This window comes from Falco biarmicus, chromosome 20 (genome assembly GCF_023638135.1).
Source record: "Falco biarmicus isolate bFalBia1 chromosome 20, bFalBia1.pri, whole genome shotgun sequence".
Taxonomy (NCBI): domain Eukaryota; kingdom Metazoa; phylum Chordata; class Aves; order Falconiformes; family Falconidae; genus Falco; species Falco biarmicus.
Window position 1 is genome coordinate 63653 of NC_079307.1, and position 15031 is coordinate 78683.

The 15031-nt window shown below is 49.2% G+C and overlaps 1 protein-coding gene across 2 annotated transcripts in view; it reads left to right on the forward strand.

Annotated features, from left to right (window-relative positions):
- DCPS (decapping enzyme, scavenger) overlaps positions 1-11689 on the forward strand; it is a 17717-nt gene extending 6028 nt beyond the window's left edge. For both annotated transcript variants that reach the window (XM_056322677.1, XM_056322676.1), the window contains exons 3-6: positions 3974-4119; positions 6833-6946; positions 10214-10324; positions 11248-11689. In XM_056322677.1, the coding sequence (XP_056178652.1) occupies positions 3974-4119; positions 6833-6946; positions 10214-10324; positions 11248-11514 (638 nt within the window). In that variant the 3' untranslated portion in view covers positions 11515-11689. The remainder of the gene's footprint in view (positions 1-3973; positions 4120-6832; positions 6947-10213; positions 10325-11247) is intronic.
- Positions 11690-15031: the final 3342 nt, after the last annotated feature.

Genomic DNA, 15031 nt, shown 5'->3' on the forward strand with positions numbered 1-15031 from the left:
TACAGGAAGCAAGACGTATCCCTGCCTTCCTGAGCCCAAAAAGCATCTGGTTTCAGGCAGTGAGGAGCTGAAGAAACTTGCACAAGCTGCACTGGGAAGGCTGGTTTGTCTCCTGGCACTTCCATGCTCCGCCTGCCAGTGGGGCTTGCCCAGCAAAGAAAACTCTTTGCATTTATACTTAAAAAGCTGGAGCTTGAAGCAGTGGGAGCATGTTGGGTGGTTTGGGGCATGGTGGGAGGTATCATCGTGTTTTGTTCTTTTTTTGGGGGAGTTTGGTAACCTGTAAATTTTTTTTTTGCCATGGCTGTTGCAGCTAGAGTCCTTGGATGAGAACCAAGGCCAGACAGCCTTGGCAGAAGTCCCCATCAGCATGCTTGGCTTGCCCTGGCATGTGCTGGCCTTGGAGACTGTGAGCTCTTGCAAGCTCTATCCTTTTCTTTTGTGCCTTTATTTCATTCAATGATGAGAGCCCCAGATGTCTGAGGCAAAGCTGTGGTCGTACCTGGTTGGGGGTGGGTTAAAATCAGGTGTTCCCCTGTGACTGCTGTGTAGTTGTGATCATAAAACTAAATGTTAATACAGCAGGAGGTGGTTGTGCCTCATATTTAGTTAGGGCTGCATCAAAAGAGATACCTGATGATGGGAAGACGGTGTAGAGCTGTATGCAGCAGGAGAGAGGTTTGCAGAGGGGGGGAAAAATTTGCATGAGGGCAAATGTGACTTTCTGTGCTGCTTCCTGAACTTGGCACCTTTCTGCACCCCAACGATTGAATTGATTAGGCAGATTATGAGCCAAAGCTTAGCTTCCTACTAGCAAAGGGAGGAAAAAAGCACCCCTGCCCAAAAGTAGAAACTAGTTGTTCCTGCCCTGTCTGCTTCTCTTGGCTCCCTAGTGTGTTTAAATCTACTTAAAACAGCTACAGTGGTCCATTTTAATGGCTGAGTGGGATGGGAGCAGCAAGTGCAAGGCATCTTGGTGGGTCACCCTGGCCTGTCATCACTGTTCACGTAGTTGGAAATTTAATGTGCCAAGCTGGAGGGGGATTTTGGCAAAGCCTGGGGACAGCACAGGGTGAAAGGGGACAGGGCATCGCTAGCGGGCCTGGAGTGCACTTTGCTACATGTATGAGCTCTCTCTACCTCCTTCCCATCTGCAACGTGTAGCTGTCCTGCACCATAGGGAGCATGGGGTAATGTGTTCTGTCCTCTCCTGGTGACAGCTACCTTCAGCCCTTTTTTCTGTAAGTTCCCCAAATTGAACTGGTGTTTTGGTTTTGTTTCTTGTGTTTTGGGTGGGTTTTTTTTTCACTCTAGTTTTTAGTAGGAGAGGGGAGAAGTAGTTTTGTTTCTGGTCAGTCCAAGCTTCATTTTCTCCTGGGCAGGGAACAATGGTGTCGTATGTCCCCCCAAACATCCTTTGTAGGGTGAACTGGCCAGTCACTTGTTCTTTACCACTTTGGTACCTCTGCTTCCTGCTCATCCAGGTTCCTTTAATTAAACTTCCTTTTTTATAACCTCCAGTTAACTGATGGTAAGTCCTGACTTCCAGAATAAACCACAGATGTTTCATGGCATCCCTAGGCTGGCATTCAGGAGCACGCCGGCTGATGTGACTCAGACATGAGTGGAGACAACCCCTGGCCCTTCAGTGAGCTTAAAAACCCACATCACATGTCCAGTGGTTCTTCATCTCCATTTCCTGGCCGGGGTAGGTTTCAGCTGCCCCACAGCGTACGTGATACTTTAGTGTACGAGGAGCCTGCCATGAGCAGGGCGACTTTGAAAATGGAGCACGAATGTGGCTGGTCGCCAGCAATGGAAAGATTTTGTGGTGAGCCCTGTCTCGCCATGGATGTTTCTTGTGGCTGAGCCCAGCCTTAGCCAGGACTTTACATCCTGTGTGCGGGCTTCTAACGATAGTCAGGCTCTGAGCACTTATTAGACAGCTTCCCTGGCTATAGTGATTTATGCTAATTAGCATTGCTGGGGTGTTTCAGGGCTGATGAGACCTCTAGAAGGGAAATAATCATTAGTGAACCACAGCTTCTCCCCCCTCTCCTCTTCCAAACATCTGCTGCTAAGCCACAGCTGCACACTAAGGATTTTGCTGATCTCTCGCTAGGCTTTAAAAAGTAAAGTGGCTCTCCCCACCATGAGCAGCCAAACTGGGGAGGTGTTGGAGAAGCCATGAAGGGTCCTCTGCAACCCCATCCCAGCCAGTGCATGGCCTGCAGTTATCACCGCCCCAGCGTGGACTGCGTTCTGCTGCAGCCCCTGCTCTTGTTTTGGGATCTAAAATTGAATTGTGGAAGTCTCGCTCCTCAGGCTGGATGTGGTATCTTCTTATTGTTTGCCTTTTTGTTTTCTCCCCAATGCTTTGTTGGTCTTCTTAAGTGAGGAGCAGAGGAACTGTAGCCTTGTCTGTCTTTAGTTGTGTGGGTTTTTGGTTTTTTTTGGTTTTTTTTTTTTTGCTATTACATCATCCTGCTAGAAGTGCTAATAGAGTCCTGGAAAACAACCTTGTTTGAACATGTGTATGGTGGGAATCAGACCAGACTGCCCTTGTGGTTTGCATTTTCATATTTCATGTTACCAGCATTTTCCTGTGGATTTCATTAAGCTGGGTTTGGCATGAAATGAAAAGGCAGAGTCTCCCACTAGTGTAGCGCCAACCTTTGAGGAAAAAAACCAAACCAACCACCAAAAAACAAACAAAAAACTAAAAAAAACCCAAAAAACCACCAGCCCCAAAACACCCTAAATCCTGGCTTTAGGAACAGATTTTTGTATTCGGTGTCTGGCTAGCATATATGCATATAGAAAGCATGGAGCAGGTCTGGTACCCTGGTGAGTGTGCAGCCCATGGTTTTTGTGGCTGTGGCAGAGCTTGGGCACGAGCTGCAGTGTTTGCAGTGCCCCAGCCACTTGCTTCTGCCCGATCTGCTCGGGGTTTATCTGGGCCTGCAGGGGTTTTCTCCTTCCTGCATTAAGTTTTATAGCAGCTCTCCATTAGCTGGGAAAGTGGAGGCACTGCTGGTGCCCTTGGAGTTGTGGCAGGCTCTGTATCGCACGTCTAATCTCTGCCAAAGAGGGGGTTTTTCTGAGTGTTTTACTGCTGTGGGTAAGATTTGCTGTTGCCGAGGTCAAAGCTGCCAGCTTGATGAGGTGTGTGATTGCGTCCTGTTTAACGGCACAGGAAAAAATACAGAGCAAAGTTTTAATCTTGAGGTAAACAGAAGCTGTCTTCCTTTTGCAAGAGTAAACAGCTAAATGTTCTTTGTTTGTCGGCTGGTGCAGGGCAATCACTGAGCCCTTTCCCACCAGCTCATTGTGCGCTGTGTTAACCTATACGCCTGTGGTGTTTGCTCTAGATCCATCCCTGTGCCCTTGACCTTTTTGCCTCCTGCACTTGGCGCTCAAGGCCAACATCCTGACGGTTGAGAGCTCTGGGAAGGAGCTGCTCCTTGTGCTGGCCCTGCTGCTTGCAGCTCATGCAACGTCTGGTTTCGTGGCTGGAGAAAGTTGCTGGGTGCTCACTTGCAAACATCCTATGAGCTCTGGACTCAAGTATGGGGAAGAAGAGGCTGCCCTGGGGGTCGTGCTTCTGTCCTGGCTGCACATAAATTCCTTCCTGGGAGCCCCAGCTCTGCCCCTGTGTTGCTGATATGCCTGAAAGAGCAAGTGTGTGTGGAGAAAAAAACCTTTCAGGTGGCGAACTCCTCCACCTGAACTGGAAAGACAGGCCCTGGCTGTGTTGTCAGCTTATCCTTGAGAAAAGCAGCGGCAGCCCGGGAGGTTAAAGCACATGTTTGCTTTCATTGTCTGTTCTCCTCCACCCTGCTATTTTAGTGGTATCTTTTCAAAATGTGTTAGTGTGGCATTTATTGGAAGGGAAAACAGATTTGTCTGGGACTGAAGGAAGTCATGTGGATTTCGTCTGTGATGGTAACTCGGTGCATGTGTTTGTTTCTAGAGATAAAAACCACGGTGGTGTACCCCGCCACAGAGAAACACCTTCAGAAATATCTCCGTCAAGAAGTGCACCTCATCCGTGAAACCTGGGAGGATTATAAGAACATAACACTGCCCTTCATCCAGTCGCAGAGCTTCAGCATCCAGGTATGGTTCCACTGCTTCCTCTCTGCAGAGACTGATGTCTTTGGTCTCCTTCTTAATGCGTGGGCTGTCTGATGTCTCCTCCGAAGCCCAGGTTGGAGGCAGAAGAGCCTCTGGGAGTGCTCTGCCCCTTTCTCCCTGTTGCCTGTTCCATCAGCATGTTGTCAGCTCTGTGGTACTGTGTCCCCTCACCTGGCTGGGCAGCCTGCTTCTCAAACACGACTGGCTGCAGGCTACTTCTGCTGGTCCTGGGCTGTGGTGCTGCCTGTTTTGCTCAATGCATCCCCTTATCTATCGCGCTTTCTTGACGCTGTCTGACCTTTGGGGTAAGCTCAGCAATGGTAAACAGAGCTCTCTTTCCCCTAAAACTCCCCCGGTGTCCCCATCCTTCTATCCTCTAGGGCATCTTTCTCCATCTTTGCAGGAAAACATTTGCCTCGGAGATGGACCCAAAGTTGCCTTTCCCAAGGTTTCTGGAGACTTCCTATGCTGGGGCGTTCCTCCTCCTGAGGGTGGCTCCCTGGGCGTTGGTGCTGTTAGCTGGGCTTTTTAGGAGTCTCTTGGGTGTTGTGGAAAAAGGAAAGCACAGATTGCTCTTGGATTCCTGCATCACAACTCATTCCTTGGGCTTTGCCTGTCTTTAACTGGTTTTGATGAGTGGAAGGGAAAATGTGAAGGGTAACGTAAATATCAGGGGACTACAGAGGTGTCTTTGTTTTCCGCTGGAGGATGCAAAGAGCGGATGCTTTCAGTATAATAGTTTTATTGTGGTGCCAGTCACTGGACATGTGTTGTCCTCACTGGGCTTGTGCTGGAAACAGCAAGAGCAGTCAGCTGGTGACCTGCCCATCACATGAGGCAGCATTGGGTTTAAAATTCAGCTCATCTGATCGGGGAACTTATTTAGGGCACTGATAGCTTGGCATTTCTGAAAAGAACAGGCATAAAAAAATAATCCAACACCCCCACCCCCCTCCACACCCCCCAAATTAAAAAAAAAAAACCCAAACAAAAAACCAACAAAAAACCCCAAGGAGCAAACTTTCATTTCCTGCTGAGCTTCATGCCCTGCTTTTCTTCCAGGGTCACAGAGCACAGTGATCTTGTGCCATGCTTTCCAAAATCACTTTGAGAATCTAATCTTCTCTAAAACGTTGCTAGGAAGAAAAGACCAGAAATTTAAGGAAAAAACAGATCAAGGGAGGAGAGATTGGTTTCTCCCTAAGGATATATTCAGGTCGGTTCACAATGAGTCTAAGATTTGATTAGCTTAATTAAACTCTTGACAGAGTTCCCCAAAAAGGCTGTCTTTTTATCTTGAGTGCTGGTCTGCCCAGCATCTGCTGACCCAGCTTGCTCAGCGTGCCTGCAAGACCGGCTGTATCTTGCCTACCCACCAAGGGCAACCAAAACGTTTTATACCTAAACTTGATGGGGAAAATGATGTTTCAAAACATCTTCAGGTTCCAAGCCCTAGCTATTTTCTGCTGCCTTGTTTTATCTCTTGGCGACCTGGCTGGAGACTCCCTTGGCAGTCCAATACTTAAGCTAGAGTGTAAAGTGCATGTTGGAGGTGCAGAGAGGAAGCTTGAGCTCAGGCTGGGAGCCAGGAAAAGCAAAGGTGCGTTTTGACAGCCTTACTTCATCGCTTATCCTTGGTCTTTTTCGTTTTGTGGCTGAAACTTCTCTGGATGGTGCTTTGCTCTGAAGGAGAAGTAGGGGGGGGGATAACCAGAGCAGGGATTATAGGCAGTCTGGGGGCTGAAGCTTTAAGTACGGAAGGGGAGAAGCAGCGAGCTGTGTTCTAAGCGGTCAGGAAACAGAGACGTGCATTGCCCAAGAAAACACAGGCCTTTTGTATTTGCCCAGCTGAGTGCTGGCTGCCAGCAGCTGGAGCTACATCTAGCCTCAGGCTTGCAAGCAATCTGCTCCTTCTTTTTTAAATGGGGAGGGGGGGGAAAAACCCACCCAAATCAGCAGAGTTTCCTTCCCAGACCTAGTTGTAAAGGTTTCGGTGCAGCCTGGGAGGTAAAAAAGTGCAAACAGCCCTGTGGTGCTGCAAGAGGCATCTGCTGAGGCCCATGAGAGCTGACTTCCACTGCTGCCCGCCTCGCCAGGGCCTGGGGCGCACGGGGTTGCTTGTGCTGGTGGCTGATCTCTCAGAGTGCCTGTACCTGTAGGTTGTCAGCCAGTGGGAGCACGGAGGAGGGATGCTGGTGCCCCTTGGGGCTTTTAGTGCTTGCAGCAGCTCCACCCGGGTCACCTAAAGCAGCCAGGTGGTCTTGAGGTGTTGCTAGACTGCGCTGGGGAGAATTATCTCTCCGCATCCTCTTAGGGGCAAATGCAACTATTTATACAGTGGGCTAAGCCATCTCTGTTCAATACCTCATCTCCAGCTGTGGCCAGTTCTTGAGAAGAAAACAAAAATCCCCGAATAATTTAGCCGCCTGGCAGTGCAGTGCCACACAATGGGGTTGGGGGTATCTTTTCACTGAAGGGCTCATAACAGCCTGGGTTTTGTTGTTGGGAGTGTTTTATGAGTAATTAACTACAAATGTCACCAGACATGAAATTACTTGGTCGTCTTCAAGTCATTGGGCTTTTTTTACATTGTAGGTGCAGGGAGTGTGCACTAATCAATGAGCTTGGGCTAAATGTGCCTGAGGCGTTGGTTTCTTTTCTCTGCTGGTTTGTAAACTGTGTATTTCTCTTTCAGTGGGTGTATAATATCCTGGAAAAGAAAGCTGAGGCCGATCGAATCATCCATGAAAACCCAGATCCTTGCAATGGCTTTGTTCTAGTTCCAGATTTTAAGTGGAATCAAACCCAGGTTTGTTTGCTCCTCCTATCTTTGAAGGGATGCTGCTTGTGGGAAGGTAATCCAGAGGAAATGTCCACTTTCATGCTGCTAATAGCACGCTAATGAAAGTTTTAGTAAGGAACTATGTCCTTCCTGTTCACACTGTCATTAAGTGATGATATTGCCAGAGCCTTTTATCATGTGCTAATTGTGGGAACTGCAGAACACAGGCTGTTCTCCCTGCTGCTGGGTGATTTCTTTATTAGGTTTGCTTTCTCTTTCCTGTATTAGCCCAAATGTTGTCATGATATGTTTGAAGCTAAATCCAGCTGTGTATTTGTTCCTGCTGAACTTGTTTGGGTGTTTTGTTTTTTTTGCAAGCCTCTGCTTTAGGCACAAACTGGGCAGATGTGTTGGCCTTTGGTTGCTGCAATTAACTCTCCTCCACACAGTATTAAACAGATGGTCCTTAGCTTAGGAGCAGCTGCTTAACCCCTCGTAGGAGTGGCCACACATTGAAATGCAGAGTGTTTTAAGCCCAGGCTGTAATCCTAAATTGAGTGGCTTATTTCCTTGGGCTCTGGCTCACTTCTGTGCTGTACATCTGCGGATGTGCCTGGGGAGGTGAAACTCCACACACGCACCCGTTGAAGTTGGCAGAGTGGAGAAAAAAGTCCTGTTTTGTGTTTCTGATCCTCAAAATGCTTCTGCAGATCATAGAGGGGGAAAGTTACTGTATGATTTAAAACTCAGAAATGGGAAATAAAACTCAAAACAAAAAAAAAAGGGCTGCCTGCTTGTGGGCAGCACAATTTTGTGTTTGTGTGCTGGCAGCACCTGTTTCTGGTCTGATGCAGAGTCTCCTGGGGAACTGAATTGGGGAGGACAGGTAGTTTGTGCAGGGAATTCATGGTGGCCAGAGACTACCCTGCAGCATCAGCTACTCCAAAAATCCCTTGTTAAGCTGTGGTGGGGTAACCAAGCTCGAATTTTAGCTGCTTCACTGGGAGGCATGATCTTCATCCTGAAGAAACTTTGCAAAGCAGGTGATACATGGCAAGCTTGCAGCCTTGCTTACACCACTGTGCCTTGTTCAGTGCCCTTTATTTTCAGGGTGGCAATATTTAGAGGTCCTAAAAAGTGCATCACACCACCCCTTTCCTTGCTTTGAGCAAAGCCTCAGTGTAAATTCTTGCTTGCTGCAGCCAAGCTTCACAACTCTCATCAGGATTGGAGATGGATGGGCCAAACCCCTGTGCTTTAGCTTTCTCTGGAGACCTGTTGTATCAGTATCTCACAACTAGCATGGTCAAGGAGCATTTAAATGGTAGGATCTGTCTTTAGGGGAGGTTTCCCTGTGCTGCTGTTGCCTCTTAGTATGCTGAACAGGATCTTCTTGATTTCTTCCCAGCTGCTGTCTGCAACAAGAGAGCCGTCATCCCTGGGGCTATCTGGGATGTTCATGTTGCCTGTCTCTTTCCCAGGCAGGCGAGTCAGCATCCCAGCAAGGACTGTCGACTTCTGCCTTTGAGCCAAGGAATTTCTTCTTGGCTATGGGTGGTGCTGAGCCAAAGCCGATCCCAGCAGCCCCAGGGCTGCCTGTGAGCACTGGTTCCTTTCTGCTGTGTCCCACTGAACAGGCAAGGCTACTAAACTACATCAGGGAAGTGAGACAGAGCTCCCACCAGGACTCTCCAAGCCTTCCCTTAGAGGTCCCTTCGATGGTGTTGCCTTGTGCTAGCTTAGCACCTTGCCTGCAAATGCTGCTTACACACCTGTAATTTCAGGCTGATGGACAGGAGGAAAACATCTTTTTTGTGTCAGTCTGCATGCTTGCTGCTGGCCTCAACCTTCTGGGTGCTGCATCAGCTCTGGCTGCCCAACCTTGGTAGTGGTTTGAGTTGGTTTCTTGGGGTTTGGTTTTTTTTAATTATTTTTTTTTTTAATTTGATGTGTAGCGCTTTTCCCCACTTCTTTGGAGTTGGTTTCAAACCTGCAGGAGCCCTGAGGCGTTGCCTGAAATGGTGCCCAGCATGACATCATACAAGGCCTTTTTAGCAACAGGCTTATTTGTTTCAAACAGCAACATGCAGATGTTGTTCTAAGGAGAAGAGATGTTTGCTTTTCCTCCCGCCAGTCAGCCCTGATCCAGAGAGGACAAGCTGATACACTGGTTTTTTTTTCTGGAGCTGTGCACAGGCTGCCTTGGGAATCAAACTGAACCATGAGCATTGCTTTACTAGCTAGGTGCAAATAACAGCTTCGTGTTTTGAGAGCCTCAAGACAGGGTTCTGAGAGCGTCTTTTGGCACAGGCATCTGTTTCCAAATAGCCAGATGGATTTCTCACAGCCCTGAAAAGATCTGCTGGGTCTCAAATATCTAAACCCTTTGCTTTGCAGTGTTTATATTAGAAAGCCGCTAACGGAGTTGAAGGAGACAGGGATTTTTAAGTGTGATGATCCACAACTCTGTCTTGTTAAACATTGAATTTGGTAAGTGCTTCAGGAGATGCCAAAGATCTGATTAAAAGCTGTATGTTGCTGCACTGGGGCCGCCCGGTGACTGATTAGATCTTGAAAATGGTTATTTATAGAACTGGTACAACTGGAAAGTGGCTGGCTGTAAGCACAGTGGAAATACGGGAAACTTTTCACTCAAAAATCTGCAGTTGCAGTTCTGGCTGCTGTGATTCACTGTAAATCCTTGTCTGAGCGTGGAGATAAGCAATTTGCTTGCTCTGCAGAAAAGGTTGTGCTCAGCATGGCATCTGTATGTGGGAGTTGCTGGCAGCAGACCCCGCTGCCTCCTGGGCTCCCCCATGTAGCAGGGTGGGTGCCCGCACCTTTTCTGCCAGCCCCAGTCTGCACTGGGACAACGCTTTTGAGATGCTTGGGGCGGGGGATGCTGTGAATGTGCAAGGGCAACAGTGAGTGCTGTGTTTATGGTAGGAAAGAGTTGATAGATCCATCTGCCTTTAAAGCTGAGAAGATATTTGTGGTCCCTCTGTTCATTGATTGGGGTGAAGCTATCCTTGTCTGGTTCTTCCTGGACAAAACCCCATCTCTCCCGAAATGATGCTTTGAGGTGCAGCGGGTTTGTGGGTGGGCGCATCTTGTACTGGGAGATCTGTACTGGATTCAACCCAGCTTGAGTGTGGGTTAAACATGATGGCAGATAGCCCCTTGTAATACAGCCTGGAAAGCTGTGGTTGGTATGTCAGATCCAAAGTGTTTGTGCCTCCATCTGCTCTCGCTGTGGTCACCTTCGTCACCATCCTCCATCTGCTCTGTCCGCAGCTGGATGACCTTTACCTGATAGCCCTCATTCACTGCCGGGAGATCAAGTCTCTTCGGGACCTCACTGCTGAGCATCTCCCGCTGCTGAGGAACATCTTGCAAGAAGGCAAGGTAAGCCCAAGGCTGGTCTGATGCTCACTGCCTGCTTTATGTGGCAGCTGCTTGACCAACCTGCGCACACAGCATCTGTGTGGGGACTGATAACCAAGAGATGACAATGCATCGTTAGCTGGGGCTGCACTGCCCTTTCTAGCATCTCTACTCAGAGACCCTGGTCCATGCTGCTGTCAGCACCTTCCCCTGGGAGATGGGAAAGCCTTGCAGTGTTCGAGGTGTTTTAGGGGTGCTTGGTATTCTTCTGTCAGCGGTGAGCTGCAGGGCTTGAGCCCTGTCCTCCCCGTGTTGGTAACTTTTTTTTTTCCCCAGCCCTTAACGGTTTCCAGCGCTGACAAGTTTTTTCCAGCATTGTGCTGAGGTGTGCTTGGTAGATGGATGTGTGATAGCTTCTCTTTTCTTTCACTGTGTTAGAAATTTGGAAAGTAATTCCACTGGAGAAAGTGGAGATTAATTAAGAGATTAGTCAGGGGATTGCAGCGCACTGAGCAGTGAACCAAGCCAGTGTGCCAGAGTTCACCGTTGCTGTTTATAGCTTTAATTACACCGGCTGGTAACAGCATCCCTGTAACTTGCCGAGCAAGCCAAAGCGATAAGGGTGGAAAGGAAAATGATACGAGTGGAGAGCACATCGTGTCATGGAGGGAGAAAAGTGGGGCAGCCGGAGGCATCGCTCCATCCCCGTGGAGGCTGAAACAGAGGATGGGGAAGAGCACTGTCATTCCCAGCTTCCCCCTCCCCTTGCTGTGAGGATGGAGGAAACAGAAATCACTCCTGCCTTTCTCCACCTTTTGTGCCTTCCAGGGGTGATCCTTCCCGTCTGCTCCAAGGTCTGTCTGTGCTCTGCCTGCCCCCAGCTGCCCTGTGCCCTTGCTGTGTATCGCTACTCCTGACCTGTGGGGCTTTTTTTTTCTCTTCAGGAGGCCATAACAAAGTGCTTTGGTGTGCCTGGATCCCAGCTGCGAATCTACCTGCATTACCAGCCCTCCTACTATCACCTGCATGTGCATTTCACTGCCCTGGGCTATGATGCCCCAGGCAGCTCTGTTGAGAGAGCCCATCTCCTGGCAGATGTGATTGACAACCTGGTGCTGGACTCTGCGTATTACCAGAAACGGGCTTTGACCTTTGCCCTTCGGGCTGATGAACTTCTCCTCAAGAAATTCCAGGAGGCAGGAAGAGTGTGAGCTGGCAGAGGTGCTTTTATATCTTGTTATTAATAAATGCCCATTTGGGTTTTTTTAAAAAGGTTTTGGTGCTTTTATTTTTTTAACTCTGATTTTGTACAAATTGGGGCTGACAGCCCATTGCTATAGAAACGGTGTCATCTGCTCAAGTCAATTAAAACATTGAGTAACCCCTTTTAGTGTTCTGGTTTTTATCAGGGTCACAGCACTGGACTGGGTGCCTCTGGGATGCAGAGGGGTTTGGGCAGGAAGGTCTGCGTGTCCATCTTCACCCAGAAGTCAACCTCTGCCACCAAATGTCAGCCCAAACACTGTTGGCAGCAGGAAGGGTCTGAGAAAACCCACCATCCTTACAAGGCTTCACTTATTTCCTATGAAATTACCCCTGGGAGCGGGATTGCAGCTTTTTGGGGCAGGGAGGGGTTTCTTGCTCCAAGTAAATCAAATGACTAACCCGAGTTGTCACCCCTCCTGGCTGGCCAGCTGCTATGGGCTCTGTGAAGGCAAGCAAGACTGTGCATGCTGCTTGATCCTCAGCCCGAGCACCATCACCTCAATCCTGCTAATTAGTCATATATCCAGCTTAAGTGAATTTATTTAAAAGGGCAGCCCCTCCCTGACACAGGCTCCTCAAGGTTTTGCAGGGATTCCTTAGCATGCTTGTTAAAAAAAACCCTGTAAAATAAATAACACTGCTCTTCCTTAGGCTAAGGTGGTGGTAGGGCAGTAAATGCCTTCCTGCAGCTGGAGGGTCCTGGCGGAGGAGCCTTCTGAGACCCTGCATGACTTTCCTGCTATTTTGCAGCTCTGCTGAGGTTTTTTTCTTCTGTTTCTAGTGAGATGCCAACATCTTCCTCACTGCTTGACTCTGTTTAAATGGTCCTCAGGCTGTGACCTGGTGAGAGCCGCCAGTTGTGGTGGGGAAAAACAGATTTCTGTGCATGGAGAGAGGCTTGATCTGCTGACCTAGCCATCGACCCCCCTGCATCTTCTCCACTGGGCACCAGCCTCTGAAAACTTCATGAGTTCTTGCTGCCAAAAAGGGCTCTGGTTTCTGGTCAGCTGGTAACCAGGGATGTAATTGCAGGAATCATCTTGCTGGCTACCCCAGTTATTTATTCCTTTCAACCTACTGGGCTCTAAGTTTTTTTTCTTTTTGCTCATAGAGGGAGGAACAGAATTGTTTGAATGCAAACATGAATTGTTTGCGGGGCTGCTCAGTACACCGGAGTGCTGCCCTGTGATGGAGTGGTCCGGAGCTTGCCTGGATTGTGAGTAATATAATTGGAGATGCCTGGGGCTTGCTTTGGCTCATCCAATTAATAAATATTCAGGTCAGGCAGTTTCCTGGTACCTTTTAGCAGCAGGGAGAGGCAGGGCATCTGAATGCAGCTATGTTTTCTTACTGCTCTGCAAAAATGCAGAATGTGGTAAGAAATTTGGGGTAATCCGCTAGGGGAGTCTCTCCCTCTTGTTTCAGATCTACCGGTCTCCTGAGCTGAGCACATCTGGGGCCAGAGTTGATTTAGGGCCTGGGGAGCTGCTGCAGAAGTGGATCTGGAGATGATCATAGAATCATTTAGGTTGGAAAAGAACTTTGAGGTCATCAAGTCTGACTGTTACCCTAGGGCTGCCAAGTCTATCACTAAACCATGTCCCTAAGTACTTTATCTATGTGTTTTTTAAAACACCTCCAGGGGTGGTGATTCTACCACCTCCCTGGGCAGCCTCTTCCAATACTTTGATACTCTTCCAGTGAAAAACATTTTCTTAATATCCAATCTAAACCTCTTGTCCTGTCACTTCTTATCTGGGAGAAGAGATTGACCCCACTCTGCCTCCAGCCTTCTTTCAGGTAGTTGTATCAGAGTGAGAAGGTTCCCCCTGAGTGTCCTCTTCTCCAGACAAGACACCCCCAGTTCCCTCAGCAACTCCTCATAAGACGACTTGTGCTCCAGACCCTTCCCCAGCTCTGTTGCCCGTCTCTGGACACGCTCCAGCACCTCTACATCCCTCTTGTAGTGAGGGGCCCAAACCTGAACACAGGATTTGAGGTGCAGGGGGATGGTCACTGCCCTGGTCCTGCTGGCCACACCATTTCAGACACAAGCCAGGATGCTGTTGGCCACCTGGGCATGTTGCTGGTTCATGTTCAGCTGGCCATCAGCTAGCACCCCCAGGTCCTTTCCCACCAGGCATCTTTCCAGCCTGTAGTGCTGCCTGGGGCTGGTGTGACCCACGGGCAGGACCCGGCACTCAGCCTTGGTGAACCTCATACAGTGGCCTCAGCCCATCGGTCCAGCCTGCTCCTCAGCAGATCAACACTCCCCCCCCCACCCCCCAGCTTGGTGTCATCTGCAAACTGACTGCAGGTGCACTCGATCCCCTGCTCCGGATCACTGATAAAGATGTGGAACAGAACTGGCCCAGTACCGATCCTTGGGGAACACCGCTTGTGACCAGGCAACTCCATTCACCACCATCGGCGTGGCTGGCTACCTGCATCCCGAGGTTTGAAGTTGCTGGGAGAAAAGGATGGATTTTTTTATATTTTTTTTTTTTTTTATACTGGAGCATTCTCTGTGCCAAGATGGAGCTTGGTCTCCCTGGGTGAGGGAACATCACAGTTTTATGTACCCACCTAGGCCAGCCCAGGAATGGAGATGGTTAAACAACAGATGGGACCATCCTATCACTCAGGAAGCTTCCCTGTTCTTCAGGTGTTAAAAAAACCCCAACCCGTCTTGAAAATAGACTTTTTGAGGGCTGTGACAGATGACCAAGCAGCACATCTTCTGCAGACCATCTGTCTGTTCCCGCTGGAGAAGTTGTTTCTCCTGGGAGACTTGAAAGCGCTGCCTGGCCATCACCCATCTCCTTTGGGAGCCGGGGGGATACACGGAGCCCAGGATGGGGGCTGTCCCTGCCTGTCCCAAGAGAAGAAGTCCAGGGGCTGCGTTTTGATGGATCTATGGCTGGAGGCTTCAAAGGATTTATTGAGGTCCTTGGCTTCGCCAAGCCAGACAGCGTTTCCAGGCTGTGGGGTGAGGAAGGGTGAGCCCGAGGTGGTCGGCAGGACAAAGCCGGCTTGTGCTGGCCATGAATCACCCCTTTCTTGTTCCTCTCGAGCAGATGCTGCGAGCCTGGCCGAGGGCATCCCCCTCTTCCTTTTATTAATAGATTGTGCTCGCCTGGCTCCTGCTTCATCCTCATGACCCTTTCAGGAGCGTTTTGGCCGCGGCATAATGGTGTGAGGCCATCCTGGGATGGTAAAACCTCTGCCTGCGCACCTGTGGGGCAGGCACATGGTCCCGCTCCTCACTGCTGCAGCTGGGGTGTTTTCTAAACCATTCTCTTGATGCGATTTTCAAATAGCTCTGGACTGGGTGATGGCAGAGCTCATTACAAATTCACTTCTCAAACAGCCAGGATTTCCCCCCCCCCCCTCTTTTCTTCTCCAAATTACTTGGCGCTCATCATGCTGAATTAATCTAACTGGCAATTTATCCTTTGTAAA